The sequence below is a fragment of the Trematomus bernacchii genome, unplaced genomic scaffold, assembly GCF_902827165.1.
Source record: "Trematomus bernacchii unplaced genomic scaffold, fTreBer1.1, whole genome shotgun sequence".
NCBI classification, from domain to species: domain Eukaryota; kingdom Metazoa; phylum Chordata; class Actinopteri; order Perciformes; family Nototheniidae; genus Trematomus; species Trematomus bernacchii.
The window spans coordinates 18,509,085-18,535,855 of NW_022988043.1; the positions used below are offsets into that span (position 1 = coordinate 18,509,085).

Consider the following 26,771-nt stretch of genomic DNA (forward strand, 5'->3'; position numbering starts at 1 on the left):
TCAAGAAATCAAGATTTCAGTAATGACTCATACACAGAGGTCAAAGGAGCCATAAGGCATTCTTAGGGAAATGAGAACGTGTCCTTCTGGCAGCAAGATTCTCCTTCATTCACCAGTTATTTAAAACATCAGATTTAAAAATATCCGGAAGAGTCTGAGGTTAAAACTTAATCTGCACATTCAAGAGAATATTCTAAATGCTGAAAGGCTGGTTGCATGTTTAACTCTTACATGTGTGTCTGCTTTATGCAGGTGCAGATGGGACAAGCTCTGAGCCGACCAATGAGGAGGTCAGCGTTCTTGCCCTCATCTCAACCCCAGAGGATCTGCAACCAGTAGCGGCTAAGGAGCACAAAGTGAGCAGAAAGAGCCACTCAGGTGAAGAGTCCGACAGTGACTTTGAATCCGACCCTCCTTCGCCAAAGAGCAGTGAGGAAGAGGAGCCGGAGGATGAAGAAGGCCTGAATAGTGAACATGGAGAAGACAATGAGCCAGAGAACTTAGGGCAGAGGCCTCTGTTGATGGACTCTGAAGAAGAGGGAGAGGAGGATGAAGACATGCACAGCTCCGACTCAGACTTTGACCCCAGCAGAGCCAGGGGCCACTCAAAGAAAGCTCTGGCCAGTAAAGCAGCTGTAGTGACCCCCAGGAGTTCTCCGGAGAGTCCTGCCATGACTCTGTTTAGCCCTCTGGAGTCTCCGAGCGGAGTGAGAGCTGCTCCAGCTGAAGACTCTGTGGATGTGTTTGGTTCTGTCCCGTTCCTTGGAGGAACCTCGCCTGTCGGACCAACAGAGAACTCAGACATCTTTGCTAAAGCCCCTTTCAGGCAAGTTAGCGACGAGCAGCTAACAAGGGACGACTTTGATGTTTTTACCAAAGCGCCATTCAACCGGAACCTGTCTAAGTCGGGCCAGAGCGGCAGTGATGTATCCACAGGCCAGACGCTCTCCATTTCCCCTGAGCCCATTGACATTTTTGGCTTCTCTCCCTTTGAGCCAGGTGCCATCGCCCCGTTCCCCACAACCTCCAGAAGCGCAGAAGATATCTTCCATTCGTCTTTCGAGGAGTCGGCCAGCCCTCAGCAGCAGAGGCTAAAGCAGCGCAGCCTCCAGAAGCTGTCGTCCCGACAGAGGAAAAACAAGCAGGAAATCACAACAGGCGGCAGCATCGGCAAACGCCACCACGGTACGCCAACCGGAGGTCGCAAGAGCAACAAGTCGACCTACCGCACACCTGAGAGAGTCCGCAGACACAAGAAGGTCGGCCGCAGAGACTCGCAGAGCAGCAACGAGTTCCTCAGCACCTCCGACTCTAAAGAGAACATCAGCGTTGATATAACCATGGCCGAGGGGACAGACAAAGGAGCTTCTCTCCCAGTAGACGAGGTTCTTCTGGACCCTTTTGGAGCCAAGCCTTTCCATCCGCAGGACGGCAGTCGGCACAGCCAGTATCAAGGACTCGCTGACAGCACAAGCGACATGGGCCCAGCCAATAGCAAGTCCTGGTCTGGCTCACTTGCCGACGATCTTGAAGACAGCAGCATGGATGACTTCGGGGCGGTGCCCTTCACAGAAATGGTCGTCCACAGTGGACCTGAGGAGGAACCGCCCTCACAGCCGGGGGACCTCGACCCGTTCGGAGCTGCACCTTTTCCAACGAAGGAGTGACTTCCTGTTCTGCCAGGGGCTGTTAAATAACACCTGAGCACTTTTTCTTTCTTTCTTTCTTGCGAATATCTTCAATCAACCATGAAACGACAAGCTAACAAATGCATCTTTTTTTAAAAGAACATTATAATGCATCTCTATTTGAATAACATCAATCCTGTGGAGTGCGAGTGACGGTGCCACATATCTTTCAGCTGTTCCCGCTGAGAGCCTTTCATGCTGCATCTTAACGCTTGTGAAGACGTTTGAAGCGGAGCAGAAAACCTTCTCGGAAGTCCCACTGTGATTATAAGCTTAACGTTCGACTCGCTGCAAAAAGCTCTTTATGGCTTGCCTTCTCATCTACCAATATTATTTTTTAGCACCTCGAAGCCTTACCTGAGCTAGCTAGGCTCTGCCTTGCCACACAGTCCCTCGGAAACCACGGCACAGACGTTGGCCTTTTTTGTCGCTGAGATTCTTCGGGAATTGACTTTAACCACTTTGTTTTATTCTTATTAGATCTTTCTCTATGCATCATGTAACTCTAGTCTTCACACAGCAATGTGAAGCTGTCATCTTTGTTGCATTACACTTTCTAGAGGGGATCACACTTTATTGTACTTCCCTAAAATGTTAATCGAATCAGGTATACATTTTGGCTCTTAACTGTTTTATCCTTTTTAACCGTAAACTTTGAGGTAAGTAATGTTCATTTTAAATTTGTATTCTATAACTCAACATATTTTGTTCGAAATAAGGAATTAATAAAACACAAACACATTAGATCACTGTTCTTAGAACCCTTTTGAAATCCCACAATCCCTCCATTTTCTCAGAAAGTGCTTCTAACATTGGAACCCATAACGTTTTCATTAAAATTCACGCTCAAGGATGAAAACATAATATAACGTTTGTTATTTTTCACAAATCATAAGAAAAGACCAACAATGTGTAAATCTGAGTGGAACACTTTCTGAATTCCTGTCTGTGGCTCTCAAACCCAAGCTCATTGCTTCTTACTGAAGCCTTGACAAGATTGATACCTATCTGTAGATCTACAGTCAAGAGACCCTTAGCTTAGCTTAGCATAGCATAGCATAAACACTGGTAAAAGTGAAAATCGCTGGCCTGGCTTTGACCAACTGTACCAAAATGTGCTTACCAACACATATAAGATTTAACAATAAGTACTAAAAGTTTGTGGGTTTTTAATATATGTTAACAGGAAGTTATGTACAATACTATTTCTTGAACTGGAGCAGTGACGTCCTCGGGTCCCAGGGGTTTCCGTGAAACCTCAAGGTGACGAAAAGACTAAAGAAACGTGATGGTAGGCAGACTGAGCTACCTTTTAGACGGAGCCAGGCTAGCTTTTTTCCCATAACACTCTTTATGCTAAGCTAACCTGCTAATGCTTTCTATTGAAAGCATACATATGTGTGTGGCATCAATCTCCTCATCAAACTCTCAGCAAAAAAGATATATATTTGATATAAATATATTTTAATTCCAGCAGCAGATAAATACAAATGTTGTGCAGCGGAAACACCGTGTGCTGAGTTGAGTCTAGACATGACTTTAGTCGACTAATTGGTCGGAATTTAGTTGATTTGTATTTTTTCATGCAGGTTGAATTCATTCTAGCAAACGTATGAGCACCACTCTTGTATTCACAAGTTTTAAAGTGGTTGCTTTTCAATCATTCTTTCTGAAAAACTCAGTTTTATAGATCTGTCCATAACATGAACTAATTGAGGACTGCCAGAGAAAGAGCAATGGGGTTTCAGGCATTAGCTACAAGGCCATCATTTGTCTTAAAGATTATACATTTTGGTCTTTTCATGTTATTTGTTCAATATAACAAATGATAATGCATGTCTTTCCACAAAATATCAATTGGCGTATTCACAAAGAGAAACACATTAAAACCCAATGAGATAACTGTAATGTGTATTCAGGTCATTTGTACTTATTGTCGGCGCTGAATTATTCCATTATCTTGTTCTGTGTGCTCTAGAAAGACGGCCTTTAACCTTTAACACGGATTTACCTTCACAACCTTTGGCTCATTGAATTAAACCTGCAGGTCGCCGTGTTTGACCAGTGGAACCATTTGATACAACTACTTTCCAGCTTTGATTTTTTTCACAAGGGTATCTCTGTTATTGTATTTATCATGCTTTACTGCGGTTTGATGCAATAAAAAAAAAGAGTCATCTCAGTGAGGCTGGAAGTGGATGCTTTAAAGAAGAATGTTAAACAAAGCGGTTTTACACTTAACATTTTATTTAGATTCAAGTTCAGCAGTTCGATATGAAAAGTCAAGATACAAAATGTCTTCTGCTACAAAAGGAGTCTAAGAGCTTTTCAAAGACAAAGTGTTCCAGAGAAACCATCACACACAGAGCAGGTCCATAATGAATAATTTAAATACATAACACAAGAGGACATTTCCTCCATCGTAAACTTAAAAACATTAACTATCACACAAAAATGACTTTAATTCCAAATGAGATTGCTAACACTTAACTGGACACCTATAGTAATTACATGCCATGTTTCAGACATTAAGACTCAAGCTGACAGCTGTTACGTTTGTGAGAACTTAAACATTTGTATTTTAGAAATTTGAAGCATTTCTGTCAAGGTGACTTATCCAACATTTGCTGAATTTTGGAATCCATCCAACTTGACAACATTGCACAGTACCTTGAATAAGCCAGATAAAGGGTTATTGTGTCAGTTAAAACACTGTTAGTAATGTCAGTGCAGGCAGAAAAAGCATTTTGCAAAAACAAATTATTTAAATGACAAATGTACAATGGCTAACAATGCTGCAAATGGTGCAATATGAACTGCAATGCATGTGGATACAGATATTTAACATTTAAAATCAGAGCTTGAATATTTAAAAACAAAACTGTCCCATAAAAAAAGAAAAAATAACTAAAATAAAAATGTTCAACTGTAGAAAGCATTATTTTAAAATGTATGGAAGTGTATTTAAGTCTTTCAGTTCACGTGCACATACGGTTGGGTCTCTGGCGTGCCTACAAACCCAACAACTGAATTAAGAGAGCCCAATCAAGTCCTCAAAGTCCTCCTTTAAAAGGCTCCTGGAACTTTAAAGTGGCCTAAAGTCTCACTATCAGAACCTGGAGGCAGAGTTTAACGGCCAAAATGTACCACTCCATTTGAATAGGCCCCGGCTCTCTTTGCGTGTATAATAATAAAATAAAGATGTGAGGGAGAAATGTTAGAATAAAACAATACTTGTATCTGGTAGGTGATTGGGTATTCTGCTCATTTGTTCAATACACTGGGATTTAACACTTTAAGATAACATTGCAGTCGTCAACATAAATGGTCTGAATGTCAGTTTAATAATTAAGGCTGTGCAGTCCAACACATAACATAAATAATTTAAATCCAGACGCCAGGTACTGACACACCTGCAGTTTATGATAGTAGCTGTACAAAGAGTCAGTATATGTCACAGTCCTGGGACTCGAACAGTAGATTGTCTCACACAGTGGTGAGAAACACAGCTAATGCACACACTCTGAATGTAACACAAACTGATGAAGATAACACAAGTCTTTGGTTTTCTAACTAAACATGAATGAATTACTAGTTAGTTTGATAACTTACTGAAACAGCCAGAACAAGCTGTTTTAGAAGCATCATTACATGGAAATCAGAATAGGTTGTTTTGGGGGCGCAGAATGCTTTTCATATTCTCACAAATCTTTAAAAACAGGTTATTTTTAACATTTTAAAAGTTGGGCAGAAATGTACATCAGTTAATTCAATAAGCACTACATGTTTTATTAACAGGCACTTAAACACCTCTTATAGAAAATGCTACTTAACCTTAACTTGCGACCTTAATGATTTAAAGCTGCTTTTTAGGTTGTGTGAAATTGCGGTGCAAAGGAGTTTTGTAGTTTGACGCACGGTCTGGTGGTGATAGTGGTAAGAATGAGTTAGAGCTGCTGTGACTGTTCAGCTACACACAGAGGTCCTGTGAACACACACTGAACACATGATCCCTTCCATCCTTAAGGGAGCCCCTCTGGTGTTTCCTCCACAGGCAGGGGGCCGACACCCTTACAGGTGAGAGTGTGTGCGTCTGTGAGGAGATGGACTGGAGGTCTGTCCCTGGTGTCCCCTGCTTTCACCTCAACATGCTGGAATACTCTGCAGCCGTTCACCAGCTGAAGGAAAGAAATTGTTTGATCGGTTAAACAATAAAATGATCATAGTATATTTCCATAATGCATAGAATTTAAAACTGTTACAGCGAATAACAAGTAAGTTGTTTTCCAGACATTTAGACTTACTATACTATGTCGTTTAAAAAATATATATTTTCGACATACTATGTCGTGTTTTCTGATACTTAAAAAAAGAATAAACCTATAATAAAAAAGATGCATTCTCCCTCTCTTAATTCAAGTAATTCAATTACTGACAGTCTGAGAGGAGATTCGAACCCCGATCTCCCGCACCAAGGGGCGAAGCTTATCTGTCAGCGCCACAGAGGGTCAGATTCTGTCTACATAATTACGACATAGTAAATTATATTGATTGTAGATTATGTCAAATCTATCAAAGAAACATCTAAGCATGTCGACGATATAACAAAAAACATCATAATATAGTATGGCTTTAATATCAAACAAAACGTCATAATATAGTTTAAGAATACCTGAAATAAATAGTACAGTATGTCCAAATTATTATATTTTCTACATACTTATACTGTAGTTTTTTCTGATATTTTGGAGATACTGTATCTACATGATATATGATAAGAGACCAGGATTTTAGAACCCAATATATCTTCTTTGTGAAGAGAAAGATGTTTTTGGACCTCATCATCTCTCAACTCAGCACACTCTATTACTTGTTTTAGTCCCTCAAATGTTGGATTTTTCACAAAGGGCCTATGTTTTTGCAATAGTGGATTCAAACAGATGATACAGTTTTTGCTGTTTAGTATGTCCGGCTTAGCAGCTGGTGATTCCATCTTGTTGCTCCAGATGGAATTTCATAGTCTGCAGATAGAAATATCACATTCAATATTACTACACTACTTATTTTCCTTCAGTCTTAGAGTGTACATTAATAATAATGTTTGCCATGTCTTTATTGTTAACATATAAAACAGATATAAAACTATTTTAAAGTGGACCTATTATGCTATATTGGAAAAATATATTGTAGGGCCATACCTATACAAAACATGTCTGTGAAGTTTTTTGCTTAAAATACCAAACAGATCACCCATTGTAGCCATGCCTCATACTGCTCATACCCCTCTATTGCAGCCCCGTTAGAGAAACACGGATTTTGGGTCCTTAGCTTGAAAAAAAAAGAAAGAAGAGGAGGCGGAGCTAATGCCTGATCAGAATTCTACCGGAGATAAAGTTAAATTCTGATAAAACGCCATCCTGTTCTAAACCACATCAAGGATTATTTCTGAAACAGTATGGCGCTCAAATGCTTTTTCTCTTGCAGGTTTATCACAAGGTGAGTTCCTTTTTATATTTCCTGCTTTTTAAACACATGTGCTCTTCAGTACAGGTTAGCTCTGAGTGTTAGCGAGGCTTGCTAATGTAAACAAAGACGAGATTACGTCCAAAACACGTCAGGCATTGTTTCTGATAGCAACTTTCTGTGAGTCCGCCGCCGATTTGACGTCAGATCGGCAGCGGACCCACAGAAAATTGCTTTAAAAATAAAATATAGGACACAATTCAAAACATTTATATGCAAAGTCTATAATTACTACAATTTAACATTGCTTGGCAGTTGGAATAAACTGACAGCTAAACCTTTTATTTTTTTCAATGCCATGGGATCTACCCACACTACCCTTGCGATCGACCACTGCTATAGACTATACCATGTCGTTTAAAAAATAAATAATTCGACATACTCTACTATGTCGTGTTTTCTGATACTGAGACATACGTTTTTTTTTTACATAATTACGACGAAGATAATCTTTGGAAAAGTGTCAAAGTAGATTATGTCAAAACTATCAAAGAAACATCTAAGCATGTGAAAAAAACAACATAATATATTATGTCTTTGATATCAAAGAACACGTCATAATATATTATGTCAAGAATACCTGAAAGAAATAGTACAGTATGTCCAAATTATGATAAAAACGACATTGTATGGTATGTTGAAAATGTGCACGTGTGCAGACAAAATTCCTCAAAAGTCTCTGCAGCTGTTGAGCTGACTGACAGCTGACTGAAAGTCAATCCCCCGGGGATCAGCTGTTGCTTTCCTCGCAAACGCCCGCCGCTTAATGTGACGCTCAAGAGGAACGGACATCTCATTGCTCTTTCAAATCATTTCCTCGTTTTCCCTCTCTTTGCAGAGATTGGTAGTTAAAGAAACGTGGATGTGATTTAAGAGACGTGGCATGTACCCGTCATGTTAGTGAGGTCTGGAGCTGCAGCGTTCACAATCAGCTGCAGCTGATCTAATGGATATTTAGTGAGACCTGGAAAGACACAGTTACTGAAGATAAATGCATGGGCACGTTTTTTCTTTAATCATAAGGTCATAGTATAGTTTTACAAAACTTTGAAGGTAGAGTAAATTATTAGAAAATTAATAGAATAGTAAGTCAAAAAATATATTTATGAAAAAGTCTTAGAATACTATATGAAATGAGACAGAGTATAGTATGCCGTTAAAAAAAAGGTACTAATACCTTTATACTAATAGTATAGTGTTTCCAAAAAACGCTCTTGCCATTCTGACCCAGAATCGTGTCCGCAGGGAATATATGACTCATACTTTGAAAGACCAAGTGGATATACAAAAATAATACTTAAAAGGTCATAGAAATGCTTACAGTTAGACATAGTCGGATATCCCATGGTGCACAGCAGCATCCTAGTCGTGGTGGGGGGCGTTCGGGCAGGGCTCGCTGTGTCTGTACGCCATGATGAAACATGACGACTGGTGCCACCAGTAGAACATCAGCACCAGCAGCAGGTGCCACACCTGGTGGCTGGAGCCCAGGTAGTTGAGCTGACCTGCAGCAACATCACAGACAAAAGGAATTAGCAAAACAACTACATTCTTAGCATTTGTCTTCTATTAAATTGATAGCCACACACACACACACACACACACACACACACACACACACACACACACACACACACACACACACACACACACACACACACACACACACACACACACACACACACACACACACACACACACACACACACACACACACACACACACACACACACACACACACACACACACACACACACACACACACACACACACACACACACACACACACACACACACACACACACACACACACACACACACACACACACACACACACACACACACACACACACACACAGTCTCACCTGGGAAGTAGCGTTCAGGAACTTTTGAAACGTAGAAAATGAGTGCTAATGCAGCGATGAAGTACATCCCCAGGATTCGAGGAACAAAGGCCTGAAGAGGACAAATATCTGTTTAACTAACGTGTGGACAAAACTGAACAACAGTCTAAATATCTCAGCAAAATAACAACAGTTACCGAATTGCAGACATTTGAAAGCTAAAATAAATAATTATTACCACTATTCCTCTATATTGTTTCTTCAAGATTGGACATAATGAATGTTCAAACAGCTCAACATTTAATCAACCTTTCAAAAATCATTCTGGTGACTGTGCTGACCTGGACCAGCTCGGAGGAGAAGCCCCCGGTGAGGCAGATCCAGTGGAGGGTGGGGATGAGGCCGAAGCCCGCCACCAGGCAGAAGGTGAGCGAGCGCATCTGCTTCCACTGCTTGCCGAGGTAGTGAGGGTGGATCTGAGCGAAGAACACGGCCAGGATCATGGCCAGGACCGTCACCAGGTACACCTGCCGCCAGTACTGCAGGGACAAAGGTCAAAGGTCAAATCACACTTTCTATACACAGGCAGGGGTTAAATTGGGCCGGGGCTGTCCGGGGCTAAGCCCCGGCACATAGGACGATGCTCTGATGTCATCACCCTCGCACATTTGTCATATGTTTACAAAAGACGATGTTAACACTTTCTTGTTCTTAATATATGCTATATTTAGGGTCGATATGTGTTGAATTTACTTTAAAATAGCAGATCACTGTGACCGGATATCGTTTTTTCGGCTTAGTGAACGTGTGTCTCTTCCTCCGCGGCTCCTCCGTGCAGAGAGTTTGCAGCGGTGTGTGTCAGCAACGTGCAGTCAGGGGAGGCACGGATTGGCCGTCGGGAGAGTCGGGACTTATCCCGGTGGGCCGCTGGCCAGCTGTGAGTTCTGGAGAATCACAGAACGGCCGGACACCAACGGCCCGGTTCGCTGACGGCCGACAACACCCCCACCCCCCCCCGTTGACAATTCACGAGCATCTAACTCTCTCTCCCCCCCCCCCCCGTTGCACCTTCTAACAGAGCCCCCCCCACATATCAAATCCCAATTTAATCCCAATGCACACATCCTGTGGATCAGCATCATTCTTACATTTCAATAAAACAATATGAAAATGTCAATAAAACACTCAAAAGTATTAGAAGTCATAAAAGTATTAATTGTTGGATTTAGTCATAAAAAGCAATAGTTAAGAAGGTCATTAATAAAAGTTATAATATAGTATGTATTGGAAACGCTCACAAAAAGGTCCTAGTATGTCAGAAACAATTAATTGGCATAAAGAAAATCTAAACTCTTAGTATAGTAACCAATACCAAATGTCATAAGACAGTCTATAGTATTAACTGAATTCATAAACAGCCATAGTTTAGAACGTCATAACATATTTCATGATAATATAGTATGTTGAAAAAAAGGAATTGTATACTGTCATCAAAATGCCATATAAATAGACTTAAAAAAGTCTTAGTACAGTCTTCCACGTAGAGTGTGGTAGTATAATGCGCAATGAAAAAGTCATGGTGATCATAAAACATTCATAACATAATATTGGAGGTATTGCAGACATCAACAGGTTTTTAAAAGAGAACCTGAAGTAGTCACTGGAGGAAAACACTATAGGATCGTAGATACATAGACACACATTCACCTCAAACTGAACAGAAACCTTTCAGAGATGGATTCAAGGCCTTTTAAAACAGTCAAAACAGAGCTGGTGAAGCAGACTAAATAAAGGAAATACGGAACTTTTCAAAAGAGTGACAAGCAGCAAAAGAACATGAACGTAAACGGCCGACAGGATCATTTTAAAATTCAAATTAATCCTTTATCTGTGTTAAATACAAACACAATTTCTTGAGTTTTGACAATTTTAAGTCTTTTAAAAGTATGTGCTTTTTTTTATAAATGTTGACATGGACTGCACCCCCCCCACCCCCTTAGGGGAATTCATCCACAAAAAACACACTGGACGCTGCACTAGGTCAGAAACCAGAGGAGACTGTGAAGTCCACCGTAGACAGACCACTTTTGGTCAAAATGTCCTCTCCGTTAAAGGCAGCTCATTGTGGAATAGCCTCCCAACTGAGATACGGGATTGTCCCACTCTCAATAGCTTCAAAGGTCAACTCAAAGAATGGTTGAGAAACAAACAGACGTGTAATCACCGCTAAATGCACTTTAACACAGGGGTATCTCCTCTTGCACTTTATGTAGCTCTTGTATCTCCTCTTGCACTTTTGTCGTTGCGGCTATATTTTATTACCATGTGATAAATACTTGTGTATGCTGCTCTTGCTCTTTTTGCATATCATGTATTTTGTTTTTGCTATGTTTGTAAAATGTAATCTTCTTAAATGTTCTGTGTGAGGGACTACGGATGGAAATGAGCTCAAAGCTAAATCTGGCACTGTTACGCTTGATACATTTGAATGTCTTAAGTGTTCATTATTGTGCATTGTCCCTGCCAAATAAACGATTAAATGAAGAATTGTGGATATGCATGTTTTGCACACTGGACAGCTGATGTTGTCCAACTTGGGAGCCAACATCACAGAGAACCCTCATTACATCAATGTTTTTGAAATATTTTGAGATTTGACGGAGCAGGGTGTATTTGTACTTTTTACTAGTCCTTTTATTAGAGATGTGTCTGTTGTTTGTGTTTGTTTTTAGAGTGTGTCAGGATGGATCCCTTGTCCTTTTCTCTGCAAACAATATCTACCTACGGGTACAAATAAAGAACCTGAACCTGAACCTGAACATAAGAATACATTTCATTAGCTGTATTCAAGACAGTTTAAAGGGGACCTATTATACTTTTTTTCATTTCCCTCTAGTATGTTATGTTGATTTGTGTGCATGTGATGGTCTGCAAAGACAAAGCCTGGTTGCCGTGACTTCTTCGGTGGTACAGCAGTTTTCAGTTGTCACGATTGTATATTGTGCCATCTATTGGCCGTAGTTTGAACGCAGTCAGACAACATACAATATATAAGTCGCTTCGGAGTATAAGTCCTAGGACCAGCCAGACAGGTAAAGAAAGTGTGACTTGTAGTCCGGAAAATACACTATTTATGTTGTCAAAACAACAATTTAAAGACTTCACCTTGGGCTTCAGGAACTTGTGAAGACAATTTTTTCTATTTCCTGATCTTTAATTGACTGAATATAAGATAGATTAATACAAAATGTAAACAATTGTTTGTTGTTTTTCTATGTTTTAATTCCTTTGGTTATTTTTCCTCTTCTCTATTTTTGAGTAAACACCTCAGTTTGTCTGGGTCCATTTTATTTACAAGGCATATGATGATATAACAAAGTTCCTTGATAAAACTGTGAAGATCTATGTACGTATGTGCTAAAAAACTAAAAAGCATTAATCATACTTATGATTACAGTCCTCAGTGTTTCTTAAAACTTCTATAAGTAACTGTGCACAGTCTGGACAGCTTCGTCTCAGTCCCTTCTGTCCATTTGTGTGGATGTAGGCCTCCGTCCAGTCACACATCCTCATGTGACGAGTCCTGCTGAATTTCACAGTGAATACATTTGCACCAGGAACAAGGCCCCGCTCTGCTCAAGCCAAATTTCTTAAGCTTTTCTCCTAAACAGACACCGTGTTCTCTTCTCCAAATCTGCATTTCTTAAACACTGTGATGAGATGAGAGTTTCACTGGCTAAATATACAAATGTTTTTTTTTCTGTAGGGACTTGGCTTGCCACAGGAGTGGAGCCACCCAGAAGCGGAGCCCCAGTCTTGGCAAGGACGGGGAGGGCCCCTTCGCTGAGACGGCTCCCAGACTTGCGAACGTCATATGGTGGGGAACAGGAGTGACGGACCACTCCGTGAACGCAGCCATCTGGTTTGGGCTGGAGCAGATTTCAGCTGCGTTCTGGGGGCAAAATAACCCGGCGCTTCCAATATGCGGGGGAAAGCGAGCAGGAAGGAGCACAGCCAAGTACTTCAGGAGTAAAAAAAAATAAATGAAAAGAGAAGCAACCAGGAAAGGAAAAACATGGTGGTGGGCGGCTGTCATCAGAGGCTGTTATCCAAACGGAGAGCGCAGCAAAGGTGTCATGTTGCTTATTCACCAGAACAATGAGTCAATGGGCACAGCCACACTCGGCAGCAGCTTTATTCAATAACTGCTTCTAAGGCCGAGGACATTGAGCTTAAAGCCTCATTGGAGGACGGTGGTTACATGTTAAAGCGATGATTCGTGCAGATGCACTCACACATTAACACTTAAATGTTAGCTCTGAAGGGGCCCTATTACGCTTTATTGGATTTTCCCTTTCCTGGAGTGGGTTTTTTCGTTTTTTGTGCATGTAAATGGTCTGCAAAGTCAAAAATCCCAAAGTTCCCTCGAGAGGGAGTTTCTCTCCCACACTCTGCCTGACACGCCTTCATCTGACTACTTTGTTTACTTCCATAACATAATGACATCACTATGTAACACTTGCACTTGTATTGGCTACAGCTCCAACACATTGTCCGTGATAGGCTGAGGGGTGGGACACCTCTTATCTGTTGACTAATCATAAGCGAGCTTTTTGAACATGAAAGCATGGAGACATGTCACAGTAGAGACACTAAATACTAATATGAACCTGAAGATGAACATTTTAGGGCCTCTTTTAATTTGAAGGCAGTGAGTGTAGACTCAATTCTCAACTCCAGTTAACTTAAGAAAATGTATCTTTCCAAAGATTGTGACCACCACACATGCGATTCATCCACTGGGAAGGCACCACATTTTGTCTGAAAGCTTCTGAGCAAACAGCAATACTGCAGATTAACAGAATCCTTCAAAAGAATTGACTTCATTTAAAGCGATGGACAAGTGTCAAATGTCAGAGATATCTAAGTTCTTCCAAAGTCATGCTTCGCTTCAAAGTATTCTGGTTCTGATTTGTGTTTAGTGATATATAATGTGCTTTACCAATTGTCTAAAGTTATGTATACTGTGAATCTTTTTTTGTATTTCTGTGCCAATTCAATCACTTTGTATGGAAACAATAAAGTATGTGATCAGGTGTGCCGAGGTATGAGGTAGCTGCTGACTGATCATATGTACCACCTATGCTGTCAATAAAGAGGAAATAAGACCCTAAATATGCATGCAAATATTGTAGAAAAATCAAAGATAACAAGTCAAGGTAAACCAGAGAAGTGCTGGCTGACTAACTCACATTATTGCAGTAGAAGGTGTAGAAGACTCCGGGGACGTAGCAGCCCAGGATGCCGATGGAGACTCCGGCGTAGTCCAGCGCCATCCAGCGGCGGCTGGTCTTCTCAGAGCGGTGGCAACAGAACAGGTGGTAACCCACCGAACACAGCATACACAGCTGAGGAAGGTAAGACAACAAGGGGAGAGTCAGCCATATGAACAGCGAGATAACAAGTGGGCAAATATTATGATTTTTAAAGAGGTGTCTTAGCCATTTTCATTCCAAAATTCAGCATTTTTTACATTTATTTTTTAATTGGACTTTTAAGACTCTGGTTGTAATGCCTGTTCCAGCCAATTGCTGGATAGATTGTTTTCATTTGAGGAAAGAACTGCCAATATTTTGAATATGGTCCTTCTGTAACCACTCCATTAAGGTAACACCATGCAATTTCAGTTTCCAGGATTTTTGGGTAATTTGAATCACCACATTGCTCAACATAAAGATAAACCTTGTTGCAAAAGCTTGAGGCAAAAACAGACCTGAAATATATGTAATTAATCCTTATTTATTTGTACATAAAGTTATGCTACAATTTGGTCTCAAAAAGTGACCATGTACGAGTTCAGGCTTTGACATTATATAGGTAGTTATAATTCAAACCTGAAATACACGTGTTCAACTGCTTGTTAACGCAAATATCTTATCAGCCAATCACATGGCAGCAACTCGATGCCTTTAGGAATATAGACATGTTCAAGACGACCTGGTGAATTCCAACAGAGCATCAGAAGAGGGAAGAAAGGTGGTTAAAGTGACTTTGAACGTGGCATGGTTGTTGGTGCCAGGCGGGCTGGTCTGATTATTTCAGAAGCTGCTGATCTATTGGGATTTTCACGCACAACCATCGATAGGTCTTACAGAGAATGGTCTGAAAATATTCTTAAAGAGGACATGTTATACAAATGTTAAGGTTTCAATTGTATTTAGTGACTCTACTGTGACATGTTTACATGATTTAATGTTCAAAAAGGTCTTAATTTGTCTGCAGCACCTCTTTTCACCCTCTGTCTGAAACCAGAGCCCAGTCTGCTCTGATTGGCTAGCTGGGATGAGATTGGTCAACCGCTTAGAAATATGTTGGAAATGTCCCACCCGTTATATGTTGGAAATGTCCCACCCTTTAGCCTATCACAGCCAATGTGTTGGAGCTGTAGCCAATAGAAGCGCGAGTGTTACATATTGATGTCACCATGTTACGGAGGTAAACAAAGGAGTCAGATGGATGTGTTTTAGGAAGGGGTGGAGTGTGGGAGAGAAACTCTCTCTGGAGGTAACTTTGGGATTTTAGCCTTTCTTAGTTTCTTAAAAATACTTATTTTTATTATCTTTGTATTTGTTTTACCTAAGCAACTTATTTCTTAGATTGTTTCTGTCCACACCACCAGACAGGAAAGCAAATTCCTTGTATGTGTAAACGTACCTTGCAATAAACTTGATTCTTTGCAGACCATTTACATGCACAAACAAATGTTACAGTAATAAGGAGACATACGAATCATATTTTCCACAGAATGGCAATGGAGAAATGAAAGCTCGGTCCTGTACCTGGAAGCAGAAGAGTCCGATGGAGTAGATGACGTAGTCCTCTTTGGAGGCGCCGATGGCTGGCAGCACTGTGGCCATGTTGTACACGCCGATAATGAAGAAGAGCAGGAAGCCCAACAGATGGCTCCAGATATTCACCGTCTCATTTGACAGAATGAAGAGGCTGCACAGATATATAAACAGATACATCAGATTTAAGAAATATTGCATTATACTTCTCTAAAATAATATTTTAGCTTGAGATCTTTAATGACAAGCAACAGCACAGCCCAACACACAACATCCATCCATCTTCTAACGCTTATCCGAAACCGGGTCGCGGAGTAAGCAGTAACACACAACATGCAATAAGAAAATGTTTGGATTCCAGAAAGTTTACAATTTGAGATCCTTTTTTTTTTATTTAGCTGCTATTTACTGACTGTAAAACTTATGTGGCTTCAGATAATCAACACATCTAAAACAATGACTTTGTAAGTGGCTAAAAAAAAGCCATTTAGTAGGCACATGATACAACATATCCGTGAGGTATTTTAGCATGTATAAAGAATGGGCACTAAACCAACTTTGAGAAATAAAATATTTTCCCCTACACAGTTGTAATGAAATGCACAATTTACATGTATTATTATTCCAACAATGTTTTTCTGTTTCAGTGTGGTCTAGCTTTTGAGTCTGAACACATTCTTATATTCTTTACCTCGCTGATCCCCGTGTTATTCTTTGTTTCTCACCTCTTGATGCACAGCCTGGAGGGCAGGTAGGCTCTGTATCCATCGGTGATGTAAGGGTTCTCCCTCAGAAACACTGGGATCTGTTCATAGGTGTACAGTCTGATACCGCGGGGCACCAGCACGGGCCAGTACTGATAACTTCCCAGCTCAATGTAGTGAGCCGTCTGGGCACTCTTTTGTGGTTTCTGAGGCATAGCTGTAGTCTGACCTGAAGCTGAGGATAAAAAAAGTCACATCCAGATCCAATTAAAGCCTCACAAGTCTGATTTAACATTATAGCCTGGCTCAACAGTTGCTGTTAAACTTTGACTCTGGCTTGAGTTTAACTGAGCTATCAACCAGTGTAAGGTGAAAAAGTGGTTTCTACTGTCTAGTTAAGAAATTACACACTTATTACAATCTTATGAACTAATGATATCACTGTTTCAAGAGGAATAGGAAAAAAAGCATAATTGAAAAGCAAGTTCTCTAGATATTATCTGTATGAAAGAAACTACATGAGCTAATATTAGCTAGCTGACAGTAATTGGCTGACTGGCTTGTCTTTCATGTAATCCCATTTCGTTAACTATACCAAGCTTGTTCTTTCCCCTCCAATTGTTTTTGAGAAAAACTAGCTCCAGTGTCTGTTCAGAAATATGTAAATTGTAGGCCTAGCATGTTAGCAAACGATAACCCCCAGAACATTGCTCAAGAGTTTTAGTCACAGGTTACAAAACTGTAATCCAATTAGCATCAAATATTCGAAGCACAACGTATTATTACGTTGACATATCTAGAAACGATGCAATCTTTTTCATTGGTGTGGGGGCGAGCTTTGTATCACCTGCAATAACAGTGATTTTGTTGACATAACGTTCCTGCTTGGTCAATTATTATAAGCCGATTATGACCAAAGAAGTAACTGTAAAAGAAATAATTGTAAATGAATCCCTAGGTTGTAAATAATATTGTCGTCAACCAAGTCAATTTTGAAATAACATCATTGTCTAAGCAGTTTGACAGCTAGTGGTTAAATACTGTACAGCTTTGGTCTGTCTGAAAAGGCTATCAGAGCTAGCTCACATGCCGCTTTGTTTAGAGATATTACATTAAAAACAAACTCACCTTTCAGTTTGGTATATGTGCAGTTTGTTCCATTTTGGGGCTTATAGTACGTACTACGCATTTGTCAACGTATGTTACCATTAAGTTTAAAACAACGCAGTGTATATTAAAGTTCCTGCTACAACATCTTCCAAATCACCAGATACGTCATCAGCAACGGACCCATCCACCGTGCCCAAAGACTGCCTGAGTAAAAAAACAAAGCCATCGCTAAAGCATGAAGGGGTAACAAAATTGTTTCCTTATCTTATTTCAACAGTTGAAAAATATGGAGGACAGAACTTGCCAAAACCTAAACCAAATTCATAAATAAAAAAACTCGAAATAAATAATAAATAAATACAAAATAATAATAATAAAATGTGCCATCAAATTTGCTTCACCCAAGTATACATTTCCTTTTAATTTATTTTTTCACTAACGTTTAAATGGATTCATTTATATTTGCATTCATTTATTTATTATTAAAGTTGTTGTTGAGATGTACAGCTATAGTTTTCTGGGATATTAAATGTTACACAAAACACCTTTAAAACTATTTAAATGGGAAATTCGTTCCAAGTACAGCTGTCATGAATGTGGAAATGTTATATACCAGTAATTTGGACCAGACTGTTAACATGTGTATTTATTCTGTTAAAGGTGGGGTAGGTAAGTTTGAGAAACCGGCTCGAGATCGCCAGAATTTGAAAATACACAACCGGAGAAAATCTGCCACTTCCTTATAGAGCCCCTCCTCCAACACACACGAACGCGCACATGACCAATGAGGGCACGAGATAAGTTTGTGCACAGATGGAAGGCTGACAGGCAGGTAGGCCATCCAGTTATTTTAGCCGGGCCGGCTATCATAATTGGTCGTGCTTTTTACAATATTATGGCTTCCACAGATGACATTTTTTTATGGATTTTTTGTCAAAGCACTTAAGATATTCATTGCTATCGGGATGTTAAGAGCATTCCATGGAATATAACAAAAAGTGTATCTCGAGCCGGTTTCTCAAACTTACCTACCCCACCTTTAAGTTTGTCTATGGTTAAATATAGTCTAAAGTTGGTCTATGGGGATTTACCTGCTTTTGGAGCGAGCCTCAAGTGTTTGTGTTCGAGGAACTTCCTTCTAAAGCCCCAGCTCTTTGATGTGATGAGAATTATGCAATGTTGAAATGAAAAAGTAGTTTTTCCCATTTTTGCCCCAATGCCTTGTACTTCATCTAAAATCCTGCATTAACTTTTCAATTGGTCAATTTCAGGAAAGCTTACTAGTTACATTTAATTAAAAACTCCACCTGCAAGATGCTCTTTAAATGTAGGCCGGTGAGTGCAGCTCTCAGTCTCCTGGCTGTCAGCCCGCTGCACTGTGCGACTGTGTTACATACTCCTGTCGCTAACTGTCATCCAGAATCTTCGTCACAGCGAGCGTTAGCCACAGTACTCTCAGGTGTGAGAGATGTTGGAGGATTCCCTCAGGAGAGAAGTCACACTCAGTCCTCCCTCTGCCGTTTACACCTCTCTTTAATTGCCTCATTCTCAACTGGAAGTGTGTTCTTCATTATCACGTCTAATACACCTCTCATTACATTGACTCTGGCAAATTGTCAGCTGCCAAGTTAAGATAGTAACTCGTGCATGCAAGGGCAAACAACATGAAACTCCTGCTGCTGCAGTCGCTGCTATTAATTGATTTTGTAGGCTAACAGTTGGCAGTTAGCCCATTTTCCCACTTTGTACACACTGACTTGTTGGTTTTTCTCCAGGCAGTAAGTCAAATTAAAGGATCACAATTATTTTTCACGGTTTTGTCCATATCTTTTAGTAATTACACACAAGATAAGTGCTTGGATTTGGCCATGTTTTTCTGGCAGGAAACATGACCGACAATCAGTTTTGTAAATAAACGAAGTTGTGCCATGAATACTAAAACTTCCCTTCCATTAGGTTCTTAAAGGTTCCATGTCATGCTTTTCTGGTTATTACCCGTCCCCTTGTGTGTTATGAAGGTTTTTATGCATGTAAACGGTCTGCAAAGTCACAAACCCTCAAAGTACACCCTGTAGCGAGTAAAACTCTAACACAGAAAATACCTGTCCAGAACGTTGGAGATTTCTCTTTTTCTTCCTGGGTACAGTGACGTGCCCATACCCAAATGGACCCATTTGTCCAAATGGACCAATCCGTGGAGCCGTTACGTTACGTCCGCGGAGCCGTTACGTTAAGTCCGTGGATTGGTCCAAATTGACCAATCCGCGGACTTCCTCACACACACACTCAATCTTTTCTCAGCTGCAGCTCCGCCGATTTCTCCTCCGGGACGCGGCGAGGCTGTGAGTCGGTGTGTGAGCACACACACAAACTCCCAGCCAGGCTGCGTGTGTGTGTGTGTGTGTGTTCGGGCTGGGTTTCGCTGTGTCTCGCTGTCTCGCAGACGGCCACTGGGCTCATAGGGAGGGGGGGGCAGGAGCTCCAACAAGCCGTTTAGGACAGAGAGTGAATACACATGCTATACAGAGATGCTGTATGAGAAACCAATGCGATTTTGGAACATTGCACAATATAAATCTATTTTAGTATACCTCAACAATGGAATTATGATCAGTAGAAATGGCCATGACATGGGACCTTTAAATCTTGGGTGGGGTGTAAATATATAAATAAAACAAATTATTCAACTGAAACACAGAGCACAATCTTGCCAGCTCTCTAAAAGTAGCTAGCAGCTCTAGCTACACAAGTTGCAAAATCTAGCAACAAATGTGTCAAGTTGGTAACACTGACAGCCCGTCTTTCGGCCTCTCTCCAAAGTCACTTTCCCCTTATCATTTTTTAAGTACTTAAACAACTTACATGGCTTTCATGCTGTAATGCTAGCATGCTGTCATGCTAGTAGTTTCTGGAAGACTGGTGATGTGCAATGAGTGCACACAGCCCATTACATCATTTTGTCTTGGCTGCAGGAATTGATTGAATGAACTTACTTAAGACACGAGACAGCAACAGATAAGTGTGTTTTATTACTTTTTTAAGAAAATTGGATTCGTTAATTGTTGTCCGAATGTAAAGAGTAGACTATTTGCAGTTCAAATCTTTCTTGACTAGATTACATACAATAAATATTCTGGGTTTTACCTTTCCTGTGTTGTGTCATATAGTATTTTGTGCTGGTAAATGGGATGCTTCGATGGGAATCATTTGCCTTCTTCCATAACATAGTGACATCACTAACGCTCTATTGGCTTGTACTCCAACAGATTGTACGCTAAGGTGCAGGACATTTCATATAAACCTGACAATTAGTTGTTAAAAAGGAAAATGTTTATCAGAGAGTTTCATGGTGTTGCCTTTTAAGCCAAGGAAACAGAACGTAGTACATTCATACAGAGGACACGCCTCTCACATGCACTGTGGTCGTTCATTAAAAAAAACTCCCCGTCTCCTGCCCGACCACCTTCTTCCTGAGTCTTCACCGATTCACTGTGACAATCTGTCGTTGGGCCTTTTTTTATCTTCTCAATCCTTGCCTTTGCTTCCTGTCCTCCATTTTTCTGTCAGACTTAACATATAGAGACATGTGCCTCAATGTAATTGTGCATTAAGCGGCGTGTAATGGGACATGAAATTAAACTGCTCCAACTTAATCTCTGAATGTTACTTATAAAAAGCAGGAGAGGATTTGTGTTTTGGCCGTTTCTACAGTGTTGAAATATCACAATGTTTTCATGGGGTGCGTCTTTCAATGAAATGTGCAATAAAACAGCACTACATTGCATCTTAATTGAGGGTGCCTACACTGTCTTGGCAAGTGAAAGTCTCTCCTTTCTAAACAATGTGCTGTTAGAGTGGTTTAAATAGAGATAGACAGATCGCCCCCAGGCCACCAATGTCCTTTGGGATTGTCAGGGTCGTCAAAGGAACACAAGGCTATGCTGGTGTGTTTCTCCCTGAGTCTTGCACTTAAATGGCTCATTACGTTAGAGTAAAAAACATTAGATGTTATACCTCTTCTCACTTATGTTAAATAAATGCTAAATTGACTATATGCTACACAGAGGAGAAATTAACAATGCATGACACGTTTCCCATTGAATCCATCCTCAGGCCCCTCTCTCTACGTAAACCTCAGCTTCCACCATTTCCTCTCCCACCTGCCCCAGAATGGTAAACAACTTCGATAAAACCTCACATCTCGGGGCTAGAATCTGTATTTTTCTCTCAAAACCCTAAACACAAAGCTCTCAGGCATCACAGGCTTCAAAAGCAGGGCCCGCCAAATGTTAGCCCGTCTGTCGTGCCAAGACTAGACAGGCCCTTTGCAAAGCTAACACGGCCTCGCGGCGGCTTGTGCTCGTCAGCGGCCGGCTGGTCTCATTGGCTTTATTTATAGTCGGCGCCACAAGACATCTGCTGGAGACGAGACTCTGTCCTCTGTGTCCACACAGCACTGCACAGAGGGAGCTTGTCAACGCTTTTTCGAAAGGCAAAGTGTTTGCGAGGACCTCGGTCAGAGGAGGGGAGAGACGGCTGCAACCTTCCTCTAATAGGACGGGTGTCCCCTTCGATTGCTTTCTCCGCAGCTCTGATTAACGAGACCGGAAGACAGAGGGAGGCTTCACAGTTTGTCGTGTCTCGTGTGTTAGCCGATGTTTACTTGATCTGAGAGCTGTTGTTTGTTTGGTGTGTTCAGTCTGGTCGTCGCTCGCCACTATTTTGGGACCCTGACACTTGGATGCAGCTCGTCTGATGAGGCCTCGCCTTTTCCTCCCCCCCTCCTCCGTGTCACACAGAGTTTTTCACTCTCCCCCATCCTCTCCGCTTCACATTGAGGACGTCTGGATGTCTCTGGCTGACCGTGCTTTAGGCCTTGACACAAAGTGTCGGGGACAGCTCTTTGCTCTTCCCACAGAGCGGGGGGTGAAGTCAGACTGCCACAGAGGGAGAGAGTGTGAAAATACTCTGTTCACATGTTCCTGAAGAGAAGCAACCTGAGAAAGCCGACATTACAAGAAGAGGGTAAAAATACCAGAAATCATAACAAATCTGGTTTATCTGTTCTACAGACCGTTGCACATATAATATTTCAAGTCAAAAGTGGTACGTTTTTGCTGTGTTGCATTGTAATAAAGTAGTTGTACATGGTTAAAATATGTATTTAATGAAACATGTTTAATGAAACATGTTTAGCCCGTAAATGGTCTTCAAAGGCTTAAATCCCAAAGTTCATGCAAAAGGAAGTTTCTCTCCCACACCCCCCTCTGCCTGAAACGCCTCTATTGGATTCCTTTGAATTTTTCTGTAATATAGTGACATCACTCTGTAACACTCGCGTTTCTATTGGCTAGCACTTCAACACATTGTATGTGATAAGCTACTGTAAGGGGTGGGACTCTAAACGGTTGACCAATCACAACAGAGCCGGCCAGCTAACCAATCAGAGCAGACTGGGCTCTGGTTTCAGACAGAGGGTGAAAAGAGCTGCTGCAGCACAGGCAGTATGAGAACAATAAAGAGCTTTTTGAACATTAAAGCATGGAGACATGTCCCAGTAGAGACACTACATACTGATATGAAACCTGAAAATTAGCTTGACTGTGTTTCTTATGTTATAAACAAGGTGACTGGATTGTTACTAAGGAAGGGCCAAATAATGAACATGTAAATCTAAAAAATACTTATTGGTATGAAATTATTGACCACGTTAAATATTTAAGTGTTTATAATTGTATTGTTTAAGATAATCCTGACAATTATTCTTATTGTTTTGGAATGCCTTATTTAATTGGACATTTTCTGTTGGTTTCTGCATGGACTACAAATTAGCTGCTGTGCCAACAGTGAATCATTCACATTGATGTTTCCCAAAATGTCCATGTTGATAAATGGGTATTGTCCTCATGAATAGCCAAATATTTAACGGATAAAATATAAACCAAGCTGCTATTAGGCAAGAAACATCAAACAATACCAAACCGTTTTTCTGCTCAGACGCCATATGTAGAACAACTCATCACAATCAAGGAAAAAAAGAAGTAAAACTCAAATTTTGCATCAACAAATGTTTCATCACTAATGTCTTGTAGCATCTGGGTCACTGAGCTCTTTCTGGAAATGAAGTGGTTTTCATGCTTTAGTCTTTTTGTATTTTTTTAGTTTTTTGTTGGAAAGTTTAATCTGTATAACAATATTGAAAAGCATTGGTCTTAATCTCCAGGCTTCCTTTTACTTTTTTACTTTTTTAAGTCTTAGAAGATACATCTGGTTCCCTATCTTGTAATTCCTGCCAGGATACCAAAGAAAAGCGAAAACAATTTTGACATGGATGGAGGGATTAAGGAGGGCAGGGTGGTTGTTTTATGGGACATGTAGCTGCTGCTGCTGGGAATGAGATGAATGCCTCAACGACTGCTGCGACGTGTTGCACTTTTCTGCAGCTGGCAGAAACTTCCACGGTAATCCCTAATGGATCAGAAATTGTAAGTCCATCCTCATCACTCAGACAAACCATTTAAGCTTTTTGACACAAAGAGTATGTAGGCAGGGTACTTTATTCTTTATTTTATTTTCGGAACAAAACCAAAATAAGCCCTTTAATACACAATTGACTGTAGATTAGACCTGCATATGCGCTGTTGTATTTATCCTCTTTCTGCAGGGTTACATGGGCTGCAGATTGCTTTTCTCGAGTTTTCCAAAGAAGATTTAGATTTAAAAGAATATGTAATTATGGATTTTTCAAAACCTAAAAATACCTTTTTTGGGTGATTGTTACTTGTCTTGTCTCCTCTAAAGCAACTTGTTTCAGATTGGAGCCCTGTAGTCCTGCAGGTCAAATATGTTTAACTTTAAAAGGGCAATGCTTTTCAACGTTTCCCTTTTCCTGTAGTGTTATATAGGTTTGTGTGCATGTAAATGGTCTGCAAAGGCTACAATCCCAATGTTCACCCCAGAGGGCGCACAAATGCCTCGATCAGACTCCTTTGTTACCTATAGAACATAGTGGCATCACTATACTCGCACTTGCTATTCTACCAATCCCAACAGAGCCGGCCAGCTAACCAATCAGAGCAGACATAGTTCTGGGTTCAGACAGAGGGTGAAAAGAGGTGCTGCGGCACAGGCAGTATGATCAAAAGAAAGAGCTTTTTGAACATGAAAGAAGATGTCACAGTAGAGGTATGAACCTGAACATGTGTATGATATGTCCTGTGAGATACCGCAGGTGTAGATGTCTGATATGACGTACTGCTGACATTATCTTGAAATGACAGAATTTATATATTTGCCGTCTACTACCTAATTTTCAGTCAGAAATAAACTTTGAAATAACATTAAAGGCACTGTTATTAACTCAGACCAATACTTTCTTTTAGCATTTCATATTGTTTTGCCAACTTGAGTATCATTTTGTATCTGACTTCTATTGCTCTTATACATTTACATAACGGTTATTTACAGCTTTCTTCCTCTACAATTTGTTTAATCTCATGTACTGCTTTATTTTTGACAATGGGCAGAAAAAGTGACAGTAGTCCCAGGTGATTTAAAATAGGAGTACCTGGGTCCCCCATATTTTATTATATAATGTAATACTTGTACAGGAAACAAGGTGTATAGGACAAAAAAACAACACTTTAATACCGTAAGATTTGATATCTGTTAAACAAAAATCAAGTCATTTGATAAATGATGTTCAGTTGATTTATACTCCAAGTGGTGTGGAGAAATTGTATTTATATCATTGCTAGAAAGCAGGAAATAATACCATTTTTTTTATTTGCAGAACATTTTAATCAGAAAATTGACACATGACCTCAGCTTTTTTTTAAATGATCTGCACTCATTTGAGAGACACAGTGTATGTTAGCATGCAGGACTTAAGTCAGTCTCATATATACAGATTTAGTTGATGCAATGACTCAAAAGTTTAAATAAATGAAGTTGAGCTGCCGTTGGAAATCCCAAGTGATCTTGATGTTTCTCAGATGTTAGGCTGCAGTTCAGTGAGCGTCCTGTAGAGGTCACTCTGTCCCTGCTGAGGACATCAGGCGACAGTAGAGCAGCAGAAGAACACCCACTGAACATGAGCTGCTTCAGGAAAAACATCCTTAAAGTGAGGAGTCTAATCTGTCGCTGCCGAGGAAACACTCACTGTACAGTTACAACGTAAATCTGCTCATTTCTCTATATGCAATATCATTAATTAAATATATCTCTTGATCACAGAGAACATGTATCATGAGCAAGCATTTGTACTGTCAAAGTGCACATATGTTCAAGAGATTTATGTTTTAAATGGCATAGGTTAAATAAAAGATTGACAATTAAAAACAAGCATCTCGACCACCTTACAAGTCAAGCTCGTACTTTACAGCAAGAGTAATTGCAATTTTATTTTTCATTTATTTCTATGTATGGTTTTTGTGTGTGCTAACACATTGTGTGAACAAAAATTATTTTCTAAATGAATAATTAATTTATCACGAGCAAGCATTTATGCATGTGTATATATGTTAGAAAGTTTAATTTGTACTTAAACATATTGTATACAGGGGTTACATAAAATATGAAAATGAAAAACAAGCAAATATTTAAAAGCATTTTAGCCACCCTACAAGTCAAGCTTGTATTTCTAAAACATTAGTAATTGCAATTGTATATATTATAATTTGTTGGAATGGTTTGATGTGGTATTTTGTGTTTCCTTAAAGCATGTGTTGCCTTTACTTAGCAGTAGGGCCAAAATAAAGAGAAAGACAAATTGAATTAATTGTAACAAAGACATCAAATATTTTTTATATATAAAAAAGCTACAGGTAAAGCAAAGAATACCAAAACCCTTCCAATGCATGAATACATGTCTGAATGAGCAGCTACAGTATGGTGACCTGCGGTAAATGACACACACAGTTGTTACTTGCTGTTTCACTGTGTGGCTACAACAAAGACTCCCAGCTGCAGAGCAATGAATCAGAGGCGAGACTGAGAGGAGAGCGGAGCCTCTACTCCCCTCTGAAGGCAGCAGGTGGCGCTATGGTATCTCTG

The 26,771-nt window shown here is 40.2% G+C and overlaps 2 protein-coding genes across 3 annotated transcripts in view; one reads left to right on the forward strand and one right to left on the reverse strand.

Moving 5' to 3' along the window:
* bmp2k (BMP2 inducible kinase) overlaps positions 1-3,870 on the forward strand; it is a 73,873-nt gene extending 70,003 nt beyond the window's left edge. For both annotated transcript variants that reach the window (XM_034118446.1, XM_034118447.1), the window contains exon 16: positions 253-3,870. In XM_034118446.1, the coding sequence (XP_033974337.1) occupies positions 253-1,667 (1,415 nt within the window). In that variant the 3' untranslated portion in view covers positions 1,668-3,870. The remainder of the gene's footprint in view (positions 1-252) is intronic.
* A 47-nt stretch (positions 3,871-3,917) lies between these two features.
* paqr3a (progestin and adipoQ receptor family member IIIa) lies at positions 3,918-17,897 on the reverse strand. The gene is made up of 8 exons (XM_034118448.1): positions 17,736-17,897; positions 16,629-16,842; positions 15,895-16,057; positions 14,308-14,463; positions 9,397-9,594; positions 9,077-9,167; positions 8,533-8,716; positions 3,918-5,866 (listed from the first exon to the last, which is right to left on the reverse strand). The coding sequence occupies exons 1-7, from the start codon at positions 17,794-17,796 to the stop codon at positions 8,574-8,576; spliced, it is 1,026 nt and encodes a 341-aa protein (XP_033974339.1). The 5' UTR covers positions 17,797-17,897; the 3' UTR covers positions 3,918-5,866; positions 8,533-8,573.
* Positions 17,898-26,771: the final 8,874 nt, after the last annotated feature.

Bases quoted from the DNA above. Each gene is read 5' to 3' on its own strand.
- paqr3a (XM_034118448.1), bottom strand. From the start codon at position 17,796: ATGCGTAGTACGTACTATAAGCCCCAAAATGGAACAAACTGCACATAT. The intron at 16,843-17,735 runs GTGAGTTTGTTT...TTTTATCCTCAG, and splicing joins CACATATACCAAACTGAAAG to CTTCAGGTCAGACTACAGCT. The intron at 9,595-14,307 runs GTGAGTTAGTCA...TTGTCCCTGCAG, and splicing joins ACACCTTCTACTGCAATAAT to TACTGGCGGCAGGTGTACCT.